The following is a 24,647-nucleotide window of genomic DNA, read 5'->3' as shown; positions in this document are numbered from 1 at the left end:
TTAGCTTGACATTGATAAACTACAGCTTTATCTTACCACTATGTTAAATAAAAAATCAAGGTACAATCGTGTTATTTTGATGCTATTGCTGTATGTCAACATGTATTTAGCTATATAACAGTATAAAATCATGTCAGTAACCGCATACAATATGCAAAAGTCATAGACATTAACTAAGCATAGCAAGAACTCTTCATAACTCGACCTGTTTCTCCAAATTTGAAGGCGAATTTTTGAAGGCTAGTAACTCCTTTTTTGAGGTAGACAGTAGGGATGCACGATATTGAATTTTAGCCGATATCCGATATGCCGATATTTACAAGCTCATTTTGGCCAATTGCCGATGCCGATACCGATATATACACCTCAGCTTTTTAATTATTAAAAAGTCTCTCCTGTACTAGAATGAATCTGTTATTATGCTAGGGTATTGCTGTGAATACAGAACATTACAGACTTGATTTGTATCATTTTAGACATAGACATTCACTCATGAAACTGAAATGGTTTCAAATATGGCAGATTTATTTATATTTTCACGTCACAATTTTCATACTTGAACAGTACCTACTTGAACTCTAACAACTACACTCTGGAAATGCAGCTTGGCTTACTTGGCAAGCTAACATTGGTTAACTGACTTACAGTTTAATAACGTCCCTTGTAGGATTTCTAGACTAATCTATGTAATGTTATTGCCAAGTTAGCTATATAAATTCCATATATGGAAAAGTAAGCCATGTTCAGATAGTGTGTGCTTGTGACATAACGTTTCACATCCCGTGAAATGAGGTATCATCAACTTCTCTAGTGTCACGTAGCATGCAAGCTAACAAGCTAGTGTTGTCTAGCTAACTCAATAACTTATTAACGGCTATTAGTGCGACAGGTAATGTTGTAAAGCGTGGCACGCGGGTGGATTGCATCTATGCATGCAACCTACGTTATGGCCAAGCTGCATCTCCTCCTCCTCCTGAAAAGTTTTTGACAAATAGGCATTTTGTCATCATCCTCTGATACTGTGAAGTACTGCCACACAGCCAATGCTCACGTCACACGTCAACTTATCGGCCAGGAATATCGGCAGAAATTTTTCATATCTGCAGATACCGATAATTAAGTTTTTAAGCCGATATCTGCCGATACCGATGTCGTGCCGATATTATCGTGCATCCCTAGTAGACAGGAAACGCACTGAAACCTAGCCTGGTGACACCAGCCTACGTATTTCCGCCTGAATTGATTTCAAGCTCATGTCTCCAACCCCACCTAACATCGTTTCCAGGCTTCACCCTACAACCGCACAAATCAGCGAACAGTTCAGAGCTGTGACTCAAAACTCGCCTTGCCGAGTTGCTTGTAGTCCAGCGGAGTTTATAGTTTACCAGTGACGGAGGAAGAGACACGAAAAGCTATCGGAGAAGTTGTCTCAACTCTCGAGAACATCAGAAAATTAAAAGGAGAACAAAAGGATTGTCTTGTAAGTTTTATGATTGGAAAGGACGTTGTAGCTCTTCTCCCAACTGGCTTTAGGAAGAGTTTAATCTCAGGATGGTCCCGTTAGTAATGGAGAGACTGGGGAGACGTTGCTGATTGGTTAAGGGAACTCCAATTATTTTAAACCTCAAGATAAGCACCCGCCCATCTCGGAAACGAAAATGCATGGGGTTGTGCCAGACTGACTGACGGAAAGAAATGGAGTCACAGGTTGGTAATGGCCAGGCTAACTGAAACCGGCCTCTGAACTTGAACATGTCTGTTAAATAAGGCCATGGGTGGCTCATATCAGAGGGCTCAGTCGAGGTTACCTCTGGATCCATGTTGAATGATAAGACCGTTTGTCAGGCTGTCAGTTGAATGTTTAGGCAAATGGCAAGTCTACTGGAGTCCACTAGCGCTGCTGTCAGACGCGTACTCTGCTATCATTGGAGCTGATAGAGACCCCTGATTAGTTTAAACTTCCAACCGCAACGCTTCCATGTTTTTGGCTAAACTGTGTTCATAAAATGTAACGAGTAACAACATATATTGTAGAAATGTAGGGGAGTAAAAGTATAGATAATAGCTTCAAAATGTAACGGAGTTAAAGTAAAAGTATGCACTATTATGTTTTAAAGTACAGGTACGCAGGGTGCGATTTGCCGGGGGGGATGGGGGGGATTTACCCCCCCTCTGGTTTTTACATCCCCACCTCAGCTGGATGAATTTCATACATGGGGGGGATAACCCTCAATTATTAAAAAAACAATGAAAAAACAGACAGGTTGTGACAGCGTTTTCTTACACTTGCCTACATGCTGGCAGTAACGTTCACCTTACCCGAACTGTCGGCATTCTCAGAATTCGCTGGCTTTGCTAATTTCCGTGTATAGGCTACTGTAGTGAGTTCTGTCCAAAAAGGTTGCGTTTCAGTTTCAAAGTTTCATTTTCGGTTTCAGTATTTCAACGTGAATGAGAGGGAGCACAAGAACTGAGCGTCTAGCAGCGATTATCATATCATAGACATATATGATGCATGTATATGAAGATAATTAGGCCTATGTATTGCTTGTTTTTTTTTCATGATTAAAAAAAAAAAAAACATCCCCCCCTCTGGTTTTTGGACAAATCGCACCCTGCAGGTACGTACAAATGTACATAAGTACAGTAACAAAGTAGAAATACTTCGTTACATTCCACCACTGTTCCTGATTGAGACTCTTTCCTATCAATTACTGCAACCGGCCCCTTAAACTAGCCCTTTATTCCTGGCATCTTTGTGTGTTAATGAATTTCAATAAGACTGTGAGTTATTTTATCAATTGTGTATTGCTTTTCACAGCATTTTCCACAGACCGCAGTTTTTAAAGGTTGTGGTTCGGGAATAATAGGTAAATAGTAAGTAAGTAACTACCCTGCTACAGCATTAAACTTAGTCTTGAATTATTTCCTTGCATAGTCATTTAGGGATTGTTTTACGCCATTATTTGAATATAAAGGTCCTCTTAACCGACTCATTTTCTGATGTGGAACATTTTAATAGACACACACACACACACACACACACACACTCATGTGTGCCTGCAGTGGGTGAAAAACACCACACTATGTCCTTTGACTTTGAAACATTATAAAGCAAACATTGAAAGCTTGTGTTTCTCCTGTCCTAAAATGTTCAGAAGTCTGGAGATGGATAAGCTTCCAAGGTTTTAGCCTTTGTTATAGCCAATGACATGGATTTAGCGTTCCCAAATCTGGCTCCCCTTTACAAAATATAACACCTCTGAGTAGCATAGATAGAACTTTTCTTCAATCACCTTAAAGGAGCAGTAGTCCAGTAGGTACTGCAGTCCAAATTCAAAATATGCAGAGCAATAGTTCCCACCTCCCACACCTCCCCAGACTCGAAGCTCACACAGGTTTCCAGGTTGAGGACACTGAACCTACACAAACAAGTGCAAAACAAGCTCAATATTAAACTTTGACAAAGGCAAGCAACCTTCTAACACTCTAAGTAGATGTATACCTTTGCAGTGTTTCTATTGTTTGCAAATGATAAACTAGCTCGTATGGATTTGTTTTTACTCTGTCAGTGTTCGCTAGATGCATGGTTGGCTATGTATGTTAAGCCTGTTATCACGAAAATGAAAATAGGGAAGAAACTGGAGTTGGACCCCTGTAACATATCGCACAATTTAATAGAAAACATAATTTCACATCTATTTCTGAATATTAGCCTACTGTTCTTCCTTGTTGCAGCCCGATGCATATATCAGTTCTGAAGTTACCGCACCAGTGTCAAGTGAGGCCAGTGAGGGCTGGTCAGGTGGTGTTGATCTAAGAGGCATAGGGCGGAGGGGACGAGCTAGAGGAAGGATGAGGAGAAGACCATGCAGGTCCTAGTGGTATCAGAGGTAGAGGATCTAGAGGAAGAGCAACAGAAAGAAGAGAGAGTTCAAGACCTGGTCCTGGTCCAAGACGCACAGAGAGGAAGTACAGAGGAGGAATGACAGAGTGAGAAAAAAGTGTCTAACATGGGCGAAATTTGACCACATGCATTGATGATCACAAAATGTAAAAACTCTTCATAAACGTGAATATTGTTTCTATTCTATAAGATAGATCAATAAAACTTTGGCTACAGATTGGCATGAGTAACATTACTCAGTATAGTCAACGTATACAGTAATTGCATTTATAAATTAAATACATTTAGAGTCAAATTTGCCTTATATTTCTGTCATGATTGTTGTTGCAGAGGCAGTAAACAGCCATGGCCGGTCAGCTCCTCTGCTGTGATTGATAGCAGTTAACCTAACTTTAGTGTGTGTTAGCATGACACCATTAGTCAACACTACTTGGGATCACTTTACCAGCTGTGTATCTTAAATGCTGACTGCCTTGACTACCCAAATGCACAGGGCCCAACGAGTATGAATGCGATAACTCAAATGAGGAAGTTTCTTTTCAAAGGTTCCTTAATCTCTGATGACATATCATGGTCATTTTGTGATTAAGTACAGTGCATCTATTACATATTGGTCCTTTAAACAGTTTAAAACCTTTTGCATGCTACCATGGGCGAGGAGCAGCAACGTGCCATAACACGTCAACATGTTGACGCCCGAGTTACAGTATAGGCCTATAGCAAGGTCACTTTGTATGTGAAATATCCGTAATAGGAATCAGTCAGTTGCATGTCTACATTAATTTAATTAATTCTGTATAATGTATGGTCATATATTAGTGCAGTTTGTGAATACAAGGTATTGCTAGGCTACAGGTAAAACGTTGAAAATTAAATCTGTTTTGTGTCTTTATCCTATGCCCACAGTTCAGTTGCTATTTGCATTTGGCATAGTGATTGTGTCTTTAGCCTGCATGTGTGGTAGTATGTATTTATTATGTTTGCAGAAATAAAGAGAACACAAACGCATGTACTAAGCTAATACAAATGTTGATTTCATAAAAATTCACTTAAATTCCCACACCAGACTCCAGCTCACTACCCTTGGCATTGGAGGAGTGCTAGCAAGGGGCCTTAAACCCATGGGTACTCACTGCACAACACTGTACAAGCTGGCTACCTTTACACCTTTATACAGACCAGACTCTATATTCAGTCATTGCTGCCTCATAACTCATTTATTTCCGTTTATCTGTTCATTTCGCACACCAATATAAACATGTGTCCTGCAACAGTCCCCCCCCCCCATAATAATGGGGATAATTACGCTCTGTTAATTAATGTAACATTATGCAAGAATGTAATGATTCTATTAAGGGGGTATAATAATGCTTTGATGTAATTAATAGGAAGATTTACACTAACTATGTATCCTATGTTAATATCTGTAAATGTATTTCGCACACTGGTGTATCCATAATGGCATTTCCCAATTTAGATAATCGTTTGCCTATACAAAAGGAGAGTGTGGGGGAGCACTGTGGATGCGACAGCTTCCTGAGAGGCTGGTAGCTTTGGGAGAGCTATCTGCCATATTGAATAACCATTTGGTACGCTTTTAAAAAAGTATGTGGATTTGTCCTTAAAACACTGCATGTATGTATGTTCAGGTCTCCTCAGTGTTTCGGATAAAGTCTGCAAGAACATACTTAGGGGTCAGGATTGATGTTTCATTCGTTATTTAACATTTGACTGTCCATCATTATCATAATAATAATAATAATAACGACAATGGCAATTATTATTATGATAACTACTAGAAGTAGTAGCAGTAGTAGTAGTAGTAGTGGTTGTGGTAGTAGTACTAGTAGTAGAAGTAGTATGCAAGGTAACAAGAGAAAAAACAAAACAATCGTTTTAAGAAGTATTTTAGATTTACTCTATGATAACCCCTTTACAGTTTTACCAGCATAATGAACTGCATGTCTAGGGATAGATGGGTACACATTACAATATGACAAGGCACAGGTGCAGGTGCAGTACACAGTACTGCATTGAATTATGGGTAAATATTCCACAGAGTGTTTACAGGATATGATGTGTAAATTGAAAAAAGGTTGTCCATTTCATACAGAAAACTTGTAACAGACATTATTAACAAAATGTATATTTAATCCAACGGGTATTTCAAAGAAATATACACAAATTATACTGAAAAGACAAAGATACTTAAGACACTGAAATGTCCTTCATTTCTAGTTATTATAGACATGTTATTTACAACCAGCAATGTGCACATTACATAAACGCCATTACAATCTCAAACTGACCAGTACATCAAGCAGTATCTTCATATTCAAACAGACTTTCGTTAGATTCCATGGCTGAGCAGTTTTCATAACACACATTATTTAAAAAGTACAAAACAAACAAAAATACAACTTCATACCCATAGCATATCCTACTTTACATGTTCTGTGTTTCTTATTCTAACTAAATTGCTTTGCAGAGTTCTTTGTCAATATGAGTAATGCGAAAAGACAGAATTCCTGAGAGTTGAGGTCACCTTAATGTGAATTCAAACCACTTGCTGAAAGCTCGGTAGCCAAATAGGCCTTGGCTGGCTCCTTTTTTAACCAGAACATTATCATATGTTCCGCTTAAACAGGGGGCCATGCTGTTGTGTGTGTGTTGAATATGGCAAGTTGTAGGATGTGCATCCTATTGCAATAATCATATGACGTCTTGTTTGTAATTTTTTTGACCTCCTATTCTCCCTTCAAGAGGTGTAGCAGCATTCTCTGTCCATCCTATGAGTGCTGTCCTTTACTACTCCCATGCTTCTCCATTCAGGTGTCCGGTACAAAGCACTGTGCTAATGCCACAGCATCATCCTTCATTCAAATATTCAAATGTAGTGCTATCTTTTATGTAAAAACAAAACACCAAAAATAGACAGATCCTATATAAATCCTCAATATATTAAATAGAAAATATTAAAAAGGGCAAAAAAAAGTGTGTTAGCTGCAAAATATATATCGATATGTACAAATTCCATGCCTCCAAGTGAATGATCACTGCAAGAGAGTAAAAAGAAGAGAAACACCAATATTACATTTCAGACAGACTTGATGATAGAACGTACAGTCTACATAGAGGTCTGAGACAAGAGCACGAAGAGCACAAACCTTGTTCCAACACCCTGGTATGGGCAGCCCATCTCGACCCTGTGGGCAGAAATAGAACCGGTTTATTGCATGCCATTCAAAGCTCTGGCACCCGTGAGGTACAGGGGAGGATCACAGCAGGCAAACACGATGCAGACCAGTCATTTTAACCAATTTGCAATCTCAACATTTGCACCCGTGTTGAAAGGGAACACATGATTTTGTGAGGTCATTCCATCGCAATCATTAAGAAAGGAATAATGAATTTGCACGAGTTCACCACAGAAACCACAAATTGATCGCCATGCACACACACACACACACACACACACACACACACACACACATTTTGTATTTGTGTGCCTCTGATATTCATACAATCACAGCCACAATCACTGAAACCCAGGAGAAGTCATATTCAGCCTCTTTAGGGGCATAGTCCAGATCAAGTGCAATATCACGAAGTGGAATCAACTGTCACCCAAAAACGTTTCACAGAGGGCAAACCAGAGAGGTCAACAGAGGGGGTAAACCACATAAGCACTGGTACCATGCACTGACAGCCAATGCTACTTGACTGGAATGCTACAGAATAGTACGTGGTTACCCTGAGCCCCCAAAGACACTCAAACACAGCACAAGCCATTCACAGAGGCCCCCTCTGGCAGTGGTCATGGTGATTATCAGGAATTCTGCTCTTCGAAATTCCCCTTAGGCAGTGAGCCAAGATGGAAGGTGCTTTTCTAGGTGTTTCCCTGTTTTTTGTTTGAATACTCATAGTCTTTAGTCATCATGCATGTATTGGCTTACTGACATGTATACGAATCCCTGATAGAGGTGCATAATCGATTTTTGGTTGAAGTCATTCTCCAAACACAAAATCAAACTGATTTCCTGGTCACAGTATGGAAAGACTGGTTCAAGATATTGGTTTTTAATTTCCACATAAACCAGTAACCACTACCAGAGGGATAGCTGGCTGATGATGAGGGGGTTGTGGGAAACACACAGACACAGAACACATATACTATACCAGGGGGCAAGGGCCGTCGGGGAGTAGCCCTGCTTGCCCATCATGTCCTTTTAAATCTCTGGTGTCCTGCCATTGAAATTCATGCAGGTCTCTGTTATGCTCATTTCTGTCTCAATCTTCGCACATTTACAACTATCATCCGTACAGGACACACTCATATATCTTCCATTGGGGAATATAACACAACTGGGGAAAAAAGGATCTCACTAGTAGCCAGTAAAGCCATTAAATTAACACATATTTCACAGCGTAGAAGAAAAAGATATGGAGCCCGTAATTGATAAGTGATGTTACAGCACCTACAGTATTGGTCAAGCAAGTGGTGGTCCACATTAACGTGGCCTATGAATCAGTAGGTCACGTACCACAGGGCAGGGCTGGTCTAGCCCAGGAGGACCCTGCTCGCCTTTCTGTCCCTTCAGGCCCTTCTTCCCCCCTTGGCCGCGGTCACCCTACAGGACAGAGAGGAGACGGGAATTGCAGCGGAAATTGGGTTTGTTAGCATGGAATCTGGCCGTTAGGACCATTTCACTACTACTGACAGTCACTGACTGTCAAGTGAAGAACGTTTGAGACAAAGGGAGAGAGAGAAAGAGAGAGAGAGAGAGAGAGATAGAGAGAGGGAGACATGAAGAAAATTATCATTTCCTCATGACCGTCATAATTCCATAATCAATTGATTCATTGAACACATCTCCAGCTAGCTGGCTGGTAACTGAGTGAAACTGATTGCTGCGCCAACCTTGTCTCCTTTGGCTCCCAGTTCTCCTTTCTCTCCCATCAGTCCTGGGAAACCCTGATGATCAGAGAGACTCTTAGTCCCAATCAAAGGACCCCCCAAAAAGATCAATTTATCACACTAAATGCAATCCATATTAAGCATGAACCAAACAAAATGGAATCCAATACTTACATCCAATCCAGGCAGGCCTTGTTTGCCCTGTGGCAATACATATGTAAGAAGAGAATAGTAATGAAGAAATGTTTCTCAACAAATGGAAGTCTGATTTATAGTATAACATTCACATCTAAAATTCAAGTCATGGATTCGTGGATTCATAACCAGGACAGAAATCACTCCAGGTGCCTGCTCTAGGTATGGTTAATGGATAACGGGACTGTTATTACAAGTATACGAGTTGTATGAGTATAACATGTTTTCTACATTACAACTGAATAACAGCATTAGCTGCGTTATTTAACAGCCACACCTCGTACATTAACATGAGTATCGTACACCTGAATTCTGAATGGATGAAATGTACTGACTTTTTCTCCTTTGGAACCTGGGAGGCCGACTAAACCTTCAGCACCTGGAGTCCCTGGAGCACCCTGGTCATAGGAGGGGAGAGTCAACCTTAGCTCAACTAAATCATAGAAAGTTTTACAGGATGTGGGGTGGGTACACGGTTCTGTCTGAACTGTATCTTTTCCGTGTATCTTGTCCGTGTCCGTGTGTAAAGAAATGATGAAACTGCAGCAGCTCAAGACTTACTCTCGGACCGGGGGTTCCACGCTCTCCATCCCCCCCCTTCTCTCCTCTCACGGCCTCACCTGGCTCCCCCTTTAGGCACAGAGTCAAACTTAACACCAAAACTCACACCAAATAAACATCGTCATTAACACAACATGACTGAATTATCACTTCATTATCACATACCACCACATGCGCCTGGATGCACGTAGGCTACTGCTATGAGTTAGTGTGGACTCTAACCCATTTAACATGATTCCACAGTTTTGGCTCTTAGCCACCAGAGTTTATTTATGTGAAGCTTTCAAACTTTAAGGACTGGTCTTGTGGGAAATATGAGAGGCTGCAATCTATTTGTGAAGAAGGGGCATTACTTCACAAATAGACGCAGTGTTTGGGTGGCAGAAAACAATGCACTTGTGAGGTGGTAATGCAGCCATGATGCAAAGCTTATCTAGAAAATGCTCAACACTCAGTCAGCAGTGAGTGGTTCTTTATGGCACATATTTTCATTTGATATATACAAATATTTAAATGATTGTTGAGGGATTTAGAAAAGATAGAACATTTTGATCCATTAGATCATCTTATGTGGATTGTTTCATAATTTCCTGTGTCTATTTGTCATTATGACAGCAATTGTGGAGAGAGCTACTAGCTGGTCCAATTATTTCAATTTTGGATCTATTCATAAGTTATTACATATTCACAATTTGCATGTCCGGAAGAAAGGGTCAACACAAAAATGAATGCAATGAACATTGGCTGGGTTGAAAATACTAAGTTGTATGTAGAACAATGTTGTGTTTTGACATGGCAGACAAATATTATATTTAAAAGCACAAAATGTTTGTTTAAGAACAAGGCTTTGCCTGTCTAAACAAGTAGAGGTTTAGAGCACAGAAGATGTTTACCTTGGGGCCAGGGGTTCCATAGTAGCCCTGAAAGACAAATGCTTTGTTAAAGCAGCAATAAGGAGTTCTGTTCCAACACTAGCAAGCTAACTACCTAAAAGGCAAGACAAAACCTTGTAAACACCACTAGCAGCCTAGTTGACACGGATAGAATCTTGCCAACACACTAACTGGTGTCTTTTGGCAGTACAGCTGGCAATGTCATGCTGTGAGAGCTTTTCTTTCATTTTTGCAGGGTATTCCAGCCTGATATGGGAACTGCATAGGACATATCCTGGATGGCTAGTGGAAAAGACACAGGTGCTTATCTGTCCTTCACATGACCATATGCTATCAAAATGAATTTGGGGATGGTACCAAAACTAGTTGCCTCTAAAACCATACCTGAAAAACTGTTAAACCGTTACATAGAGTTACTTTAAAGTGCTGTTTATACGAAGTCTAGTTTGTCTGCGTCCAATCTGTTCATAAAACAGATATCCCTATCATTTAGAGACGAACACTCTCTATCCGCACACGGTATTCGCAACGATCCGAATCGGGGGTAGAAAGTGAGTAGATTTGAATCGGTACGGGGGCTGGTGTTCGTATGCACGGATTCACGCAACCTGATGACCTCATTGTCCCACGTGATCCATCCGCGATCTCCAACCAATATATATAACACTTGTTGTCGCTTTACATCTCACTTATGGTGTGTCTCGAACTCACTCTCATTAATCCAGCCTACTGATTTTTGTTTAGCCTCCTATCTTGATCTTATTCTTTTTATTCAAACGTTACATAACTTTCATGACCACAAATATAAATTGGCCAGCGATTTTATTTGCTTTTTTATTCATAAATTGATGTAAAATGGTCGGAGCAAAGCCTCATGGGAAAAGGGATGACAGACATGTCATGTTGTACTGTTCCAAACTCTTTATTATCAATAGAAAATAGAATTCATTTTCGCATAACCTTTAGTCTGACCACTGATTTTATTAACCACCATAATGTAATGTTGCTAATTGGAGCTTGAATGTCTTGTGTAATGTGTCTATCCGTGTGCTGTGCTCCTTTACCGTGTGCTGTGTAGTCTTTTCTTCTACGTTTTTCAAGTTTTTTCAGTTGTCTGTAGTAGCGCTAAAGCGCCACCAACAGGCGTGGGGTATGTACTACAGCCCGTTCAACACAATCTGGTGGCTCCGTCTTTACGCAAATCTCTTGTTACCAGGCTCCATCCTTACGGAATTAAAAGATTTTATTCGTATGAAAAATGAACCCGATTCAGTGAAACTAGGCTCCGTCTAAATTCAGCCTAAGAGCTCATACTCCAAACCCAATTACAAGTCTATACTACTCAAAGACAAATACATTCTGATTAGACTCAGATGCGATCACTCGCTCCTCAAGTGTTCTATACACCTGGCCTGACTCACCTGGAGTCCCTGGGGCCCGGGGGGTCCTGGTGGGCCTGGGGGGCCGGGCAGTGAAATGATCTGCGCCTGCAGGGAAGAGGGGACCTTTGTGCCTCAGTAAAACAAGGTTACCATACCGTTACCGTATTGTAGTTTTTATATAGCACAGACAGAGCTTAAAAAAGGCCAGAGAACGCCTGTTCAGTTTCTCACTGTTATGTAACTTCTTAACCTGTTTGCTGCCAGTGGGGCATATATGCACCCACAACGTGGGTATTATAGAATGCCAAGGGCGAGTATGTGTGGAGGCCCAAAGAACATAATCATTTGCACGATAACATCTAACCAATTAAAATATTGATACAGTGCTGTTACAATGTCGACATGATAGTAAACATATTCTAAACAGAACATGATGGGTTTAATTGCACTAATATGCTCTTGCCAAGCACATACAGTATAAACAGGTTATGGTACAATTCCCACACAGTGCATTGTCTCTGCATAGGTGAAGACATACTTTACTGACCAGGTTGTCCTGAATCCAGGCGTCTCCCTTTTCTCCTTTTTGGCCGTCCATAACCTGACAGAGTGATACGTGTATGTAAACAATATGGCAGGCAGAAACATTTAATTTCCTTTCAAACCCAACAGAGGTACTCAAAGAAATATCTGCTGTGAAATATTCTTTGCTCACTTATCGTAACGGGGTATAAAAGCGGCATGCTACGTTCACATTGTCATGTCAATCTAATTAATAGACTGAGCATTTCGATTGTTTGACAGACTGGCCGACTTTTAACAGACGATAATCAGTGCCCAATTTTGTGTGCCCTCGGGCAGACCCACCCTCACACACTTTAAAATGTTATCACTTAGTCTATTCCAACTTCAACAATAGCCATTGAATGTATGACCTGTACTTATGTATGCCTGTGTCTATGTTAAGTATGCATGTATGCATGTACATATGCATATATTCATATACTGTATGTATGCATGACCAGACTCACCGATGGCCCAGACGGACCCATCTCTCCCCTCGCTCCTTTCTCCCCTGGGTATCCTGGCATCCCGTCTTCTCCTCTCACCCCCTGCAGGCCCTACAGAGGATTTCAAACATGTTTCAAAGTGAGTCCTGTTCCTGTTCTATTCATACTGAATGAGAACAATTGTGGGTCCTGGACATGGTCAGATATTACTCCACCTGTGGTCCATCTGCTCCACGTATGCCAGGCAGTCCGGATTCTCCCTGCAAGAACAATACAAACAAACACACACACACATGACATACATTACCAAAATCACTTGCAATCATATGTCCGGCTTCAAAGCCACTGTATTAACACCGACGAGCATCAGTTCTACTGCCTAATGTTGTGTCAAACTAAACAAGAGGGTCTTGCCTTGGGTCCTTCAGCTCCCGGTGGCCCTGGAGGTCCCTGGAGGGTAAGAGGGACTTATTAGGATGACATTTGCGGACATGGGCACACAAAAACGAAAAAATGTATGCTGTGTACACAGTGGTGGACAGTAACGAAGTAAATGTAATTCGTTCCTGTACTTAAGTAACATATCTATGTATCTGTACTTTACTCAAGTATATCTATTTGGTGAGACTTTATACTTTCACTCCACTACATTTCAAAGTGAAAATTCGTACTTTTTACTCCATTACATTTAGTAAAGCCCCTCGTTCCTTTTTACCAAAGCGAATCAAATAATGAGAGGTCAAAGTGAGTTCACAATCACACCAATCAGGGATTAGCGCTATTTGCTCTGAAGTCCTTTCGGTTTTGTCAGTTTCGTTCGTTCGTTGAGCGTGAGCTACGTTGAATTCTGCAGCATTTTGAGGCTGTTTTATGCTCAAGCTTAGCCTACGTAACGCTACATAAATGATGGAAGAAACATACACAATCAACGGAGTTTCTGCTCAGGCTCACATTTAAAATTGCTTGCCTTTTATAAGGGCACAAGATGTCGCAAACTTTTATCATGCAGTTCTTGACAAACTCCCTCGGTAAAGGTATCACTACATACTTCTTTACAGTCTTTGGTGCAGACTGGTATGCTCTTTAGTTTTGTGCAATTTATGCAAAGACTAGTTCCTCTTATGACGTTTTTTTTCTTCACGTTTGATCTAGGGAATATCACCGCTAACACTAGTCTTCAGCACAAACTAGTATAACTAGTTCAAGTGTTGTTGTTTTTGTACCTATAGTTGTGTAGGGAATATCACTGCTATTACTAGTATTCAGCACAAACTATTACAACACCACATGCATTCTCTGATTTTGTGGAACTAGTTCCTGTAATGGTATTTATTATTCAAACATAAATCAGGAATTATGAGTTTAAGGGTAACACAGACAGACAGATGTGATAAAGTAAAGGAGCTTATGTTTAACTCCACATTTTTTTATAACTAAATGTGCAACGAAGTTACAAATAAATGTAAAATTAAATAATTGTTTTCTTGTATTTCATAACCACTTTGTCTTACCTAATGGCAATAGATAGCTTTCAATGTTTTGTGCTTATACACTTTTAAATAGACAAATGTAAGACACTATTTAAAGATTGGCATTAGTATTTTCATCTTATATCAGTTGATTGAGCCCGAGCTTTGATGTGAAAATAATAAAAGCCCATTAAAACCATAATTTATTAAGGTACTTTTACTTTTAATACTTAAGTATATTTGAAGGCAAATACTTTTATACTTCTACTTAAGTGGAAATTCAAAGTGCATACTTCTACTTTTACTGGAGTAATATTTTACACCAGGTATCTATACTTTCACTTAAGTACGTAGTTAGTGTACTTCGTCCACCACTGAGTGTACATGTGTAGAGCATTGGATGCTTTATTTGTACAACCGAATGGAAACTCTAAGAGAACTCACCCGAAGAGCATGGTGCAGTTCTCCAGAAAGGTCAAGTCTCTCAAGGGAACCAGGGGCTCCTTTCTCTCCAGGTGAACCCTAGACAGCAGAAGAGAAGGAGTTTAGCAGAACTCTAAGTAACTTATCGCACACACACAACACACACAAATAAACACATCAGACAGACACACACACAAATTAATACACACACACAGAGAACTACACACCATGACTCCTTCAGGCCCCGACTCTCCCAAATCCCCCTTGTCCCCCTGTAGAAACCACATTTATATATTTATATTATTATTAAATCGTCCTCATACATACCTCACATATGCTTATGTCATATGCTAATCCTCTGTCTCTGCCATTAAACCAGTGTGCACCGAAATGTCTCATGCAGTTATTGGTTTACCCTCATCCCATCAAACATTGACTCGTACTGATCATAGACGACTCCATGTCTGATGCCTGGCAGGCAGGTGGCTCACCTTCATCCCTGGAAACCCATCGAGGCCCCTCTCTCCCTGGCCGCCTGGTGCACCTGCCTCCCCCTGGACAACAGCAACCGGAGACAACACATGAACTCACGAAGAAGCGGCCTAGGGCACTGATGTTTATTATTTTACCCACAACCAGCACTGTGGCAGGGGGGAACACACACAGACACTGGGTCTCCAAAATTCTCATTTGTTTGAGACTGACCATACTCTTTCCATTCAACATAGTAGACCAGATCACAGCACCTTTATTCCTGGGGGTCCATGAGGCCCTGGTTCCCCATCTTCACCATCGATGCCCTGAAAGAACACCCGAATGTCAAGTCACTTGAAGGGAGTGTGCTAGTGTGCACACTTGAGTCTACCTGTGTGCGCTATTACACGTGGCTAATTGTGGCTGAGTTTTTATGCTGACCTGAATGCCTGGGGGCCCTCTCGGTCCCTGTTAAGAGGTTAAAATGTAATGTTAAAATCTCTAATCTCTACTTTAAGGCATGCTGTTCTACGTCTATTTGTCCTAACTCTATCTAAATAAAATGCATGTGAGCAGTGGAGGTAAAGAAAATGTAAAAGGTCACCTCAATGCCATCGCGTCCTGGGGGTCCCTGTGAATGACAGATAAAGGCTTAAATTAATACATCTAATACAAGACATGAACATGAACATGAACATGAACATGAACATGAACATGAACAGTGAGAAGTAATTTCTCTCCATAACCACTAGAGGGCAGTATGAAGCTTGGCTAAGGGTCTGCTCAGTGAAATGCTGCTGAGTTGACGGCTCCTTAGTATTTGCTTGACATTCTTTTGTAGTTAAGCACAATTTACCTCAAGAGTTAAAGAGAGCCAAAGAATTAAGAGTTTAAAAGAGCCAAAGACCTAAGAAAAAAAACTTCATAGCAGAATAAAATGTTAAGCCAACTCTTCCTGTCATAAATTATTGGTCTGTGAGCCCAACCAACAGACAAAGGGCATTGTACAAAGACAAAGCCTCTAAACTCTCCCAGCATTAAAAAAGCCAAGTAATGTATTCTGGGCTGCCTTAAGGGGAAAGTCTCTCTTCTTTTAAGCAGGCATTCATTAATGATGACATGCTCCCGCCTGATGAGAGGTGCCACCAAATGATTTACTTTTTTAAGTCAAAATTCTTTCAGACAAAGATATTACATCATTAACATCACATCACAAGAGGCATTTGATGTCTTTGAAAGATATGTCACAGAGACACTTCAAATAGTCAAATAGTCAAGCTCCACTAACATACATATGGCCTAACGATGAGACTTGGTGACAGCTCTCGATGCACTGAGTTATAGGGCAGGCCTCAAAGACTGCTAATGCACTGGGGTGTCTGGGTTACTAAATCCCAGAGACGTCAGAGTGTCTTTTCTGTTAACACCACGCGTCTGGTGAGAAGCCACAGCTTCGCATCAGCCTCCTCTAACAGCTAATGAGGTGGTTTCGGTTAGCTTACATAAACACAATTAGGGAGACAACAACAGGAAATGGCCTTTGAGCTCGTTGACCCTGAAACATCTGCTCTCAATATGAGCACCAGCGTGATCTGTCGCATCTGTGGCGTCCCAGGCTGTGCGGACCCTTTTGGGTTCAGTCGGAACGAGCCTGACAGACACGGGAGGGGGGGGTGGGGGGGTTGAGGCTAGCTCATTGTTTGCCTTTTGTTTGTTTGTTCAAACCGGTGGAGTGTTGGGTTTCTTGGCCTGCTTCATGTAACCCTGTGACAGGAGTCTACATCGCCCACGGATAAAGAAGTCTGTGAAGTGGAGGACAGGCCACGAGAGTGTTGTCGTGGTAACTAACGGTGAGTCATTAGGCCAGAGCGTGAGCCGTGAGCCACGAGCATCGCTGCCCTCCCCTCTCTGAGTGCAGCACCTGGAGCCTGGAGCTGGAGGATGTGATGTGTGTGTGTGTGTGTGTGTGTGTGTGTGTGTGACTCATCGATGAGTGTTTCAAGCCTGCTGTCCCTTCTTACATTAGGGAAAGCACTTGGTCAAAACGTACCGGCTCCCCGGGGACGCCCCTCGGTCCGTCTCTGCCGGTGTTCCCCGGGGGTCCCCTGGGGCCAGGCGTCCCAGGAGGCCCTGGAGGGCCCGGAGGCCCCGCTTGTCCTTGATCCCCCTGAAATGATAACGGTGGTGTGGGTGGGTGGATAGTGAATTAAAGAATATGTTGGCACTAAAACAACACATCTGATCAAGTTACACTTTAATGCTAAATATAAGCATTTACTGTTTATTGGTAACAATAAAATGACAGCTCCATGCATATAATGTGTGTGTGTCAGCTGTGCCCTTAGTCCTCCCTGGTAGATCTTGTAGAGTGGGAGAAGTTTGCCAAACCCAAAGTGTTAAAGACAGCCCAATGTTGCTTGAAAACTCAAAATGTTGACCAAAAGAGATTTTGCGGTTGATTGTTACAGCACTCTATATAAATAACTTTTGCCCAATTATATTACAAAAGGGCACTTGCGTTGACAAGAGAAAAATACTATTTTTATTCAAAACAAAGCAATTCATTCAAATAGCCTTTATGAGAGGGGTCTAAACTTTTCCAACTTTCTCCCACAGTTTTAATTGGAAACAGCCAGGGGTCCCAACAGAAAAAAAGTTATAAAGGAACTAATAGCAGTGAATGGAAAGGCCGGCAAAGTGAACACATGCAAGATTTGAGCAGAACAGAGAAAGAGAGAGAAAGAGAGAGAGAGAGAGAGAGAGAAGAAGGTAAGAAAGAAAGATACTGTAAGATGCAGCCAAGGCATGCAACAGGCTGGCTCTACCTTCAGAAGGCGCCTTTGAAAAACGTGCTGGTCACCTGAAAGAAAGCCGTGGTCGTGTCGAGGGAAGACCATCTACAGCCAAGAAGCAGAGGAAAAAGAAACAGGAAAAGGAAGGGAAAAAAACAGAGAGTCTGAAAACAAAGGGCGGCTAATGAAAAGATGACAGTTTTGAGTGACACGCCCTTTTCTCACCACAAGAAGAGAAAGGCAAAAAAGCTTGAGAGCAAAGGAACAGTTTGAAGAGGGACGGATGAGAAGAGGCTGCGGAACACCATCAAAGACCTGGAAACCAGAAGCATTAAGAGAAGGCTGTGTGGACCCCAACACAGAGTGACACGGCTGTGGAGACAGACAGTACTGGGCATATGTGTGTGTGGGTGTGTGGCGGGGTGGGTTTTGTCAGACGAAGAACAAACCTTCACTGTGAGAATCTGATTACTGAGCAGGCCTGCTGAGGTGGAGAGCGCAGGGGGTCCCTGGGAATGCAAGGGTGGGGGCAACAAGAGAGGGTAGGGTGAGGGATAGCAGGGGCAGGTAACGAGGTAGGAAGGGGATGGGAGGAGGGGTGGAGGGATGGAGGGATGAATGAATGGAGTTTGAGGTGGGGCCGGAGAAGGCCAGAGGGGTAGAGTGCAGGACGAGGAGAGAGCAGGGTGGGGAAAATCACAGATGAAGAAGCTGTGGAGATTGTTTACACGACCATGTTAAAGAGTTGAGGTGTATATGTGTGTTGAGATTGTTTACACGACCATGTTTAAGAGTTAAGGTGTAGGTGTGTGTGGGGTGAGTGGGGGTGTGTGTGGGGTGAGTGGGGGGCGGGTGGGCAAAAATTGAGCGCAAAATGGGCAAATCTGAATATCATGGCTCAGGGTGACTCTCTTTTTCTGGCAGACTATATGGCAGCGCTGAGCATTCTAAATATCATAACAGTTTGGGTCTGAAGATACCACACTCCTCTGACGCGGACTGAAATAACTAGCGCAGAGGAAGAGACGTATAATGGCCATGAGGTTTGCATTGGGGGCTGTGGTTTGAGTGGATAGCTGTGGTCACTGAGAGTAAAATCACATTTTCCCCGGAGTGATTTTTCTTTCTGCTCTCTTCCCACAGTGACACTGACTTTTGAGCGCAGTTCACAAATAGCGATGCTGAAACCCGGATCACTGCATCCCCAACTCCGTGCCTAAGACCTGGGGTAATCAAGCTTGCATATTCTCCACCATTCTCTCGCCATTCATGTTATATTCATGCATCCAAGAAATGCTGAATGCCTCAATAAGAAGCAAACAAAAAACGCTTTAAAGGCTGAAGAACAATGCGCCTCTAGCAATGGCGTGTCAGCACTGACAGTAATGGATGGCATGGACGAGGCAGAGAGGTGACCCTGAGCTGCACTTAATTCCCTCCATTCAAGGGTGCAGAGGTCAAGTACAAACGAAAGGCCATGGGTCCACCTGTTAAGTGAGCTAGGGTTACACAACAATTTGCCATCTGTGAGGAGGAAAACTCTTTTCCCCCCAAAAAAATAAAAAACGCTTTAATTGACTCTTGGGTTGTGAAAGTTGTGAGGTTCTTCCTGGAGAACTTTAATCTGATTCCAGGAACTCCCTCCAACTTACTGTTAAAAATAACATTTCACAGACGGGTGGGCTTTCCTTTATTACTCAGTCCTCTGTGTGTGTAATTAATGGGACGCTCTTCATTTATATCCGTTTCGTCATATTACTTAATGATTTGGTGAGAACTTCCATGGTCAGTGAGTATTGTGGACAATATGCAATGCAAACTATTCAAAGCATTCTCCAGTATAATCACTTTAAGAGGTGAGTCAGGCCAACAGCAACTGTTTCTAATAGAGCCAATTTGGCTCGTGGACGATGGGGCCTTCAGGTCACTGCCGTTAAAACTGCCTAAATGGCTGGCCTGTGATGACTATAAATGTTATAAATAGAAAACCAGTACAACCCTTTTGGTCAGATTCCTGATTTGTCATGGACTATATTTTCTCCCCAGGGGGGTGGTAGGAGAGGAACACTGAAGGGAGAGGTGGGCCAGTGGAGGGATACAGAGAGGGGGGAATGGGTCGCTACCCAGGCAGGCTCCATGCTGTACATAAGTGTAGCGGTTAATGACCAGAGATGCAGCTCCAAATGATTCAAATGGCAGCTGTGTCTGCGTCTCTGCTTGGGTTACAAAGAGGCTCTACTAAAGGTTACGCACTCACCCTAGGCCCCATGTCTCCTCGGTCACCCTGTGAAAGAGAAGAAAGAAAAGAAAGAAAGAAAGAAAAAAGAGGTCGTTTTGGCCAATCGGATTTGACACAGGCACCACACAAATGACATCTAATTCGATCCCCTGTTCTTCTGAGAGGCCATTGTTCCAAAATGCTTGTAATGTCGGGGGTCTGTTACTCATTATGCCCAAGCATTTACTACAGTACTTTCATAGCGTGGTGAACTGTACAGTAACACACATGGACAGTTTTCATAACGTACCTTTTCTCCTTTTATTCCTGGCAATCCCTGGCAACATAGAGGAAATAAACAGAGGGATCATGAGCCAGAATTGCATGGAAGGATAAAATCTTGAACCCCCAACCCCCCCCCCCCCCCATCCCCCACCCCTCCTCCAAAAGCCTTTGGTTTTAAAAGAACAGTTTCATGGTCATTTAAGAAATTAGCATACTTGACAACTGAGCCGTTCGTTTTATAACACACAATTCTTTCTCTTCAGTCAAACTCTCACATCAACCCAAAAAAATGACAGACACAAAATCATTTGGCTTGTCTCTGATAGCGTAATCCGCACACAATCACTCCATGGGCAACATTTTAGGCTCCTCTCCTCTTTAAGTCTTCTGACTGCGATGAATCCTGTGAAGTCATACATGCTCGCGGGGGCCCTGATGTGGATGCGTGTGGTGATTGAGCTGAAGTACATCTGCTGATATTGTCTTTGAAAATGGACGGGCCTCTCTGCCTCTCAGTCTCTGACAATTCCCAGACATATGGACAGCATTTAGAAATGTTTCAGAAAGCATGGCTGCTCATTCAGTTCCTGGCCCTTCCCATGTGTTAGCCAAAGCCTCTGAAAGCTCGGGTCCATACACGTAGATTACTCAACTCAAAGAGAGAGGACTTACACTGTGCCACACAGACAATACTAATAGAATGATTTGACGTTAAAAGGCAGCTAAATAGCTCAGAGACTAAACTCAGTGTGCATATAGCAAGTAGGGGTGAAGCAGTTGTCTTGTACATGTATGACAGCCGCAAAACACAAGCTGCTTTCAACTGGCCTTGGAGCGATTATGACCTGTTTATTAGTTTCTTCTGGTTTAGATGTGTAAACTGCTCTAATGTGATGGGTTTTTAAAGAGTCTCCAAGTTTGACACACTTCATTTATTTTAGTATGTGTGTGTGTGTGTGTGTGTGTGTTTGTGTGTGCGTGTGTCTGTGTGTGAGACGCTTGACACCATTCACCCAAGCCATTCCTCTCAGGCCCCTCAGACGTAAACACACATATGTATGGCAGAGAGATTTATCTGAAGAGACTAGATTACGTTTTCAGCCTTGGGAGACTCCAGCAGGGAGAGCTAAGAGACAATACAGAGTTGGTGTTGAACTTCTCAAGGGGCAGTTTGGTTGAGTGGCTTATCACTACTGCATGTGCTAACTCGAAAATCCCTCTCCTCTTCTGCGGTTCTGGAGAAGCTGTGTTCTGATGTTCCATGTTAAGATGTTCTGGATAAAGCAGAAACTGTTGGACTGTTGCAGGTTCTATCAACCTCGCCCCCCTGCAATGTGACTGACTACAGGCAGAACGTTGCCAGTGCAAATGCTTTCGCTGTCTGACCAGATACACAGATGACTGCCAGTGGAGACAGCAGCAGGTGATTTGAGTATTTTGGTGGCTGAATTTCTTGAAGTGCACAGGTTTCACTAGACGGATATTCTGCATTCAAGCCTACCTAAATAGTAGTCATTTTTGTGTGTTCATATATACTGTATATATAATACGGGCCTGTTAACTATAATACAGATACCACTAAGGTTGCTTAGGCGCAAAAAATATATTTAACACTCAGAAGCCCATTTATTTGGTAGACTTACAAAAAGCTTAGGTATTCTATCACCTCATATAAATCTGAAAAATATGAAGTTCCAATTTGGACCTCTGGTTCCCAAATTCCCGATACATATCCATCCTGGCTGAAATACAACACATTTGAATAGGAAAGACCTCTGGTGAGATTTGGCCCCGTTGTCCTCATGAGAAGCTAACGGACACCTGAGAACTGATTAATACATTGTGACATGGTGTATTTCCTGCTGTCACAGATGAGTTGGTCAAATACACATGTTGTTTTTCCGCCATCTGTCTGAGAAGATATTTCATTGTTCATGAAGATGTTTCATCCATTATCTGGTCCAATGAGTGTGTTTACATCAGCCCTGCCATTCACAATACTCTTAGAACCACTCTGATAAAAACATGGAGACTCACATACCTGACTTCCCTTCGGCCCAGGTATGCCCTGATAGCACAGCAGAAAAAAGAGAAGTTTAGAGACATTTAGAGAGGGAAAGAAAACATAAACACTGAATTTCATGCCTCTAGCAGCTTGGAGGTCCGTGGGCCAGTGAGCAAACCCCTCAGTGACACATATAGCTGCCGCAGCCATGAGCTATGAGGCTATGAGCTGACCAAGAAGAGAGCCGAACAAGCCCTTTACTATATTCCATTGAACACGTTATTCTGTGCCTTAATCTGACAGTGTGATGACAGATGTGGATACTCACTGGCTTCCCGTCCATGCCGAGGGGGCCCTGGATGGAGAAAGGGGATCAAGGACACGCACGTTATGACAGGCAGTCCAGAGGATCGCATGCCTCTTGGGGGCTTCCCCCGTTAAAAGGTCATCTAAGAACACTCACATCTGTACACTGTCAGAGAGACCGCGGCTGTCGTAACATGTTCCCACACTGATAGGACCCAGCAAAGGTTTTCAGATTCCACTACTTAACGGATTACTTTGCTGAATAACCCCCCCAACCCCCAACCCTCACCCTCCCCCCAAAACACACGTGTGTACAGAACAACATAACAAAGTACAGAAAAATGTGTATCAGTGTGTATGCCGTTTTCATTTTTTAGCCTGTATGTTTCTCTGACCCCAAGCCTAAACTGTTCTCTGATCAGGTGGCCATCAGGGAGTCCAGGGGCCTGTGATCTCTTCATGAGAGGCACGTGGAGAGGCTGCCCAGATGTGTGTGTTTATGCTCCGCTGACGTGGAGGAACTCAATAGCTTCAGACAGCCACGCTGACAACGACCACGCTGACCTGCCCCGAGCTTAGAGCACCACGTGCCCCTTCCTCACCCTGATGCCACGGGGCCACAGCCACAGAGACAGCATCAGTTCCTGTGAGATCCCCCCAGCTCCGTGTTCACCCTGGCCCTTATTAACACACATGTGTTAGGCCACAGACCAAATCTTCTCCCGAAAAGAAAGAAAAAATCGAACAAAGAACAAATCGAGGGCAACTCATTCCATATTCATAACCCTTAGAATCCGCTGCCGAGGCAGAATGTTTCCATGTGTATGGTCAGGGATGTTCGTTAGCAGGAGCAGAGAGCTTCGATATCCACTGTTTGCAAACAGTCAAAGACAAAACACAACAAACCAACAAAAACATTTAACTCTTCTTTAGGAAAAACCTGATGATGATCTCGTTTCTTTCTTTTTCTGGCTTGAGGTTGAAAGGTTTTTTCTTTTTTTTGGTTCTTTAACACATATGAAATGCACACAGCAGGCCACCTGCTCTCACTGGCCATATTTGTTTGTTTTTTTGGAAACTAAACACTTTCGCTTACAGTCCCCTACATGCCCAGGCTTTCGCCTCGGCTACATCGTTCCAGGTCAGCGGATGACCCACGTCAAAAGCACTGCTGTCAATGTACTTGTGATTAATTCCAAACCGGACTAATGCCTGATATAAACACAGGCCTGGGCAGAGGGCTGGGCAGTGAGAGCACGAGCACGAGCGCACACACGCAGACGCTAACGCGGAGAGAGTGAGATGGATGGAGTGTTTAGTGATCGCTTGGAAAGGGAACTGGAAGTCCAGCTAAGCCCACATGTGGCTCCGCACAGCACATCCAGCTCCGACTTGCTCGCTTGTTATTATTGGACCGACTTCACAGGCTTTTGCATTTCCCTGTTGATCTTACGGCAGCGCGAGGGCTGCCAAGGCATGCAACCAATTGCATCTGGACCCAGTTGTCTGCAGGGGTTGGCTATGGTCCTCGACTGTTCCCTTGCTTTTATGATATCGGGAATTGGCGATTTAGAAACAACAGGCCTAATGCAGATGCATGGATGCAGAAATTCATGGCCTAATGATGAAAAGCATGCTAAATGTGCTGCTATATTCCTGTTAATTATCCATTCTTAGATAGAGTTGATACATTTCCTACAGTTTGCAAAATCACACATCATCAAAGCAGCAATTTTCTTTCATCAGGGAGATAAATTACAGCACATTGAAAATTATTATCTACAAACGTTTCTACTCCACATATGTTGA

At 42.5% G+C, this 24,647-nt stretch overlaps 1 protein-coding gene across 8 annotated transcripts in view; it reads right to left on the bottom strand.

Moving 5' to 3' along the window:
• Positions 1–5,842: 5,842 nt before the first annotated feature.
• Positions 5,843–24,647, bottom strand: part of col23a1b (collagen type XXIII alpha 1 chain b) — a 73,610-nt gene continuing 54,805 nt past the window's right edge. The window contains exons 5-30 of one of the 8 annotated variants that reach the window (XM_080834549.1): positions 22,861–22,887; positions 22,569–22,595; positions 20,553–20,579; positions 20,282–20,308; positions 18,058–18,129; positions 17,283–17,399; positions 15,837–15,863; positions 15,674–15,700; positions 15,505–15,558; positions 15,250–15,312; positions 14,986–15,030; positions 14,780–14,857; positions 13,281–13,316; positions 13,082–13,126; positions 12,888–12,977; positions 12,404–12,457; positions 11,896–11,961; positions 10,475–10,501; positions 9,582–9,650; positions 9,356–9,418; positions 9,000–9,026; positions 8,829–8,882; positions 8,452–8,538; positions 8,087–8,152; positions 7,075–7,113; positions 5,843–6,963 (exon numbers count right to left, since the gene is read on the bottom strand). In XM_080834549.1, the coding sequence (XP_080690675.1) occupies positions 6,961–6,963; positions 7,075–7,113; positions 8,087–8,152; positions 8,452–8,538; positions 8,829–8,882; positions 9,000–9,026; positions 9,356–9,418; positions 9,582–9,650; positions 10,475–10,501; positions 11,896–11,961; positions 12,404–12,457; positions 12,888–12,977; positions 13,082–13,126; positions 13,281–13,316; positions 14,780–14,857; positions 14,986–15,030; positions 15,250–15,312; positions 15,505–15,558; positions 15,674–15,700; positions 15,837–15,863; positions 17,283–17,399; positions 18,058–18,129; positions 20,282–20,308; positions 20,553–20,579; positions 22,569–22,595; positions 22,861–22,887 (1,317 nt within the window). In that variant the 3' untranslated portion in view covers positions 5,843–6,960. Of the gene's footprint in view, positions 6,964–7,074; positions 7,114–8,086; positions 8,153–8,451; positions 8,539–8,828; positions 8,883–8,999; positions 9,027–9,355; positions 9,419–9,581; positions 9,651–10,474; positions 10,502–11,895; positions 11,962–12,394; positions 12,458–12,887; positions 12,978–13,081; positions 13,127–13,280; positions 13,317–14,779; positions 14,858–14,985; positions 15,031–15,249; positions 15,313–15,504; positions 15,559–15,673; positions 15,701–15,836; positions 15,864–17,282; positions 17,400–18,057; positions 18,130–18,473; positions 18,534–20,281; positions 20,309–20,552; positions 20,580–22,568; positions 22,596–22,860; positions 22,888–24,647 lie in introns of all 8 variants that reach the window. The other 7 variants (XM_080834544.1, XM_080834543.1, XM_080834550.1 and 4 more) reach the window with 7 other exon arrangements.

This window comes from Sprattus sprattus (assembly GCF_963457725.1).
Source record: "Sprattus sprattus genome assembly, chromosome: 1".
NCBI lineage: Eukaryota > Metazoa > Chordata > Actinopteri > Clupeiformes > Clupeidae > Sprattus > Sprattus sprattus.
This window is presented reverse-complemented; position numbering and strand designations above follow the sequence as displayed.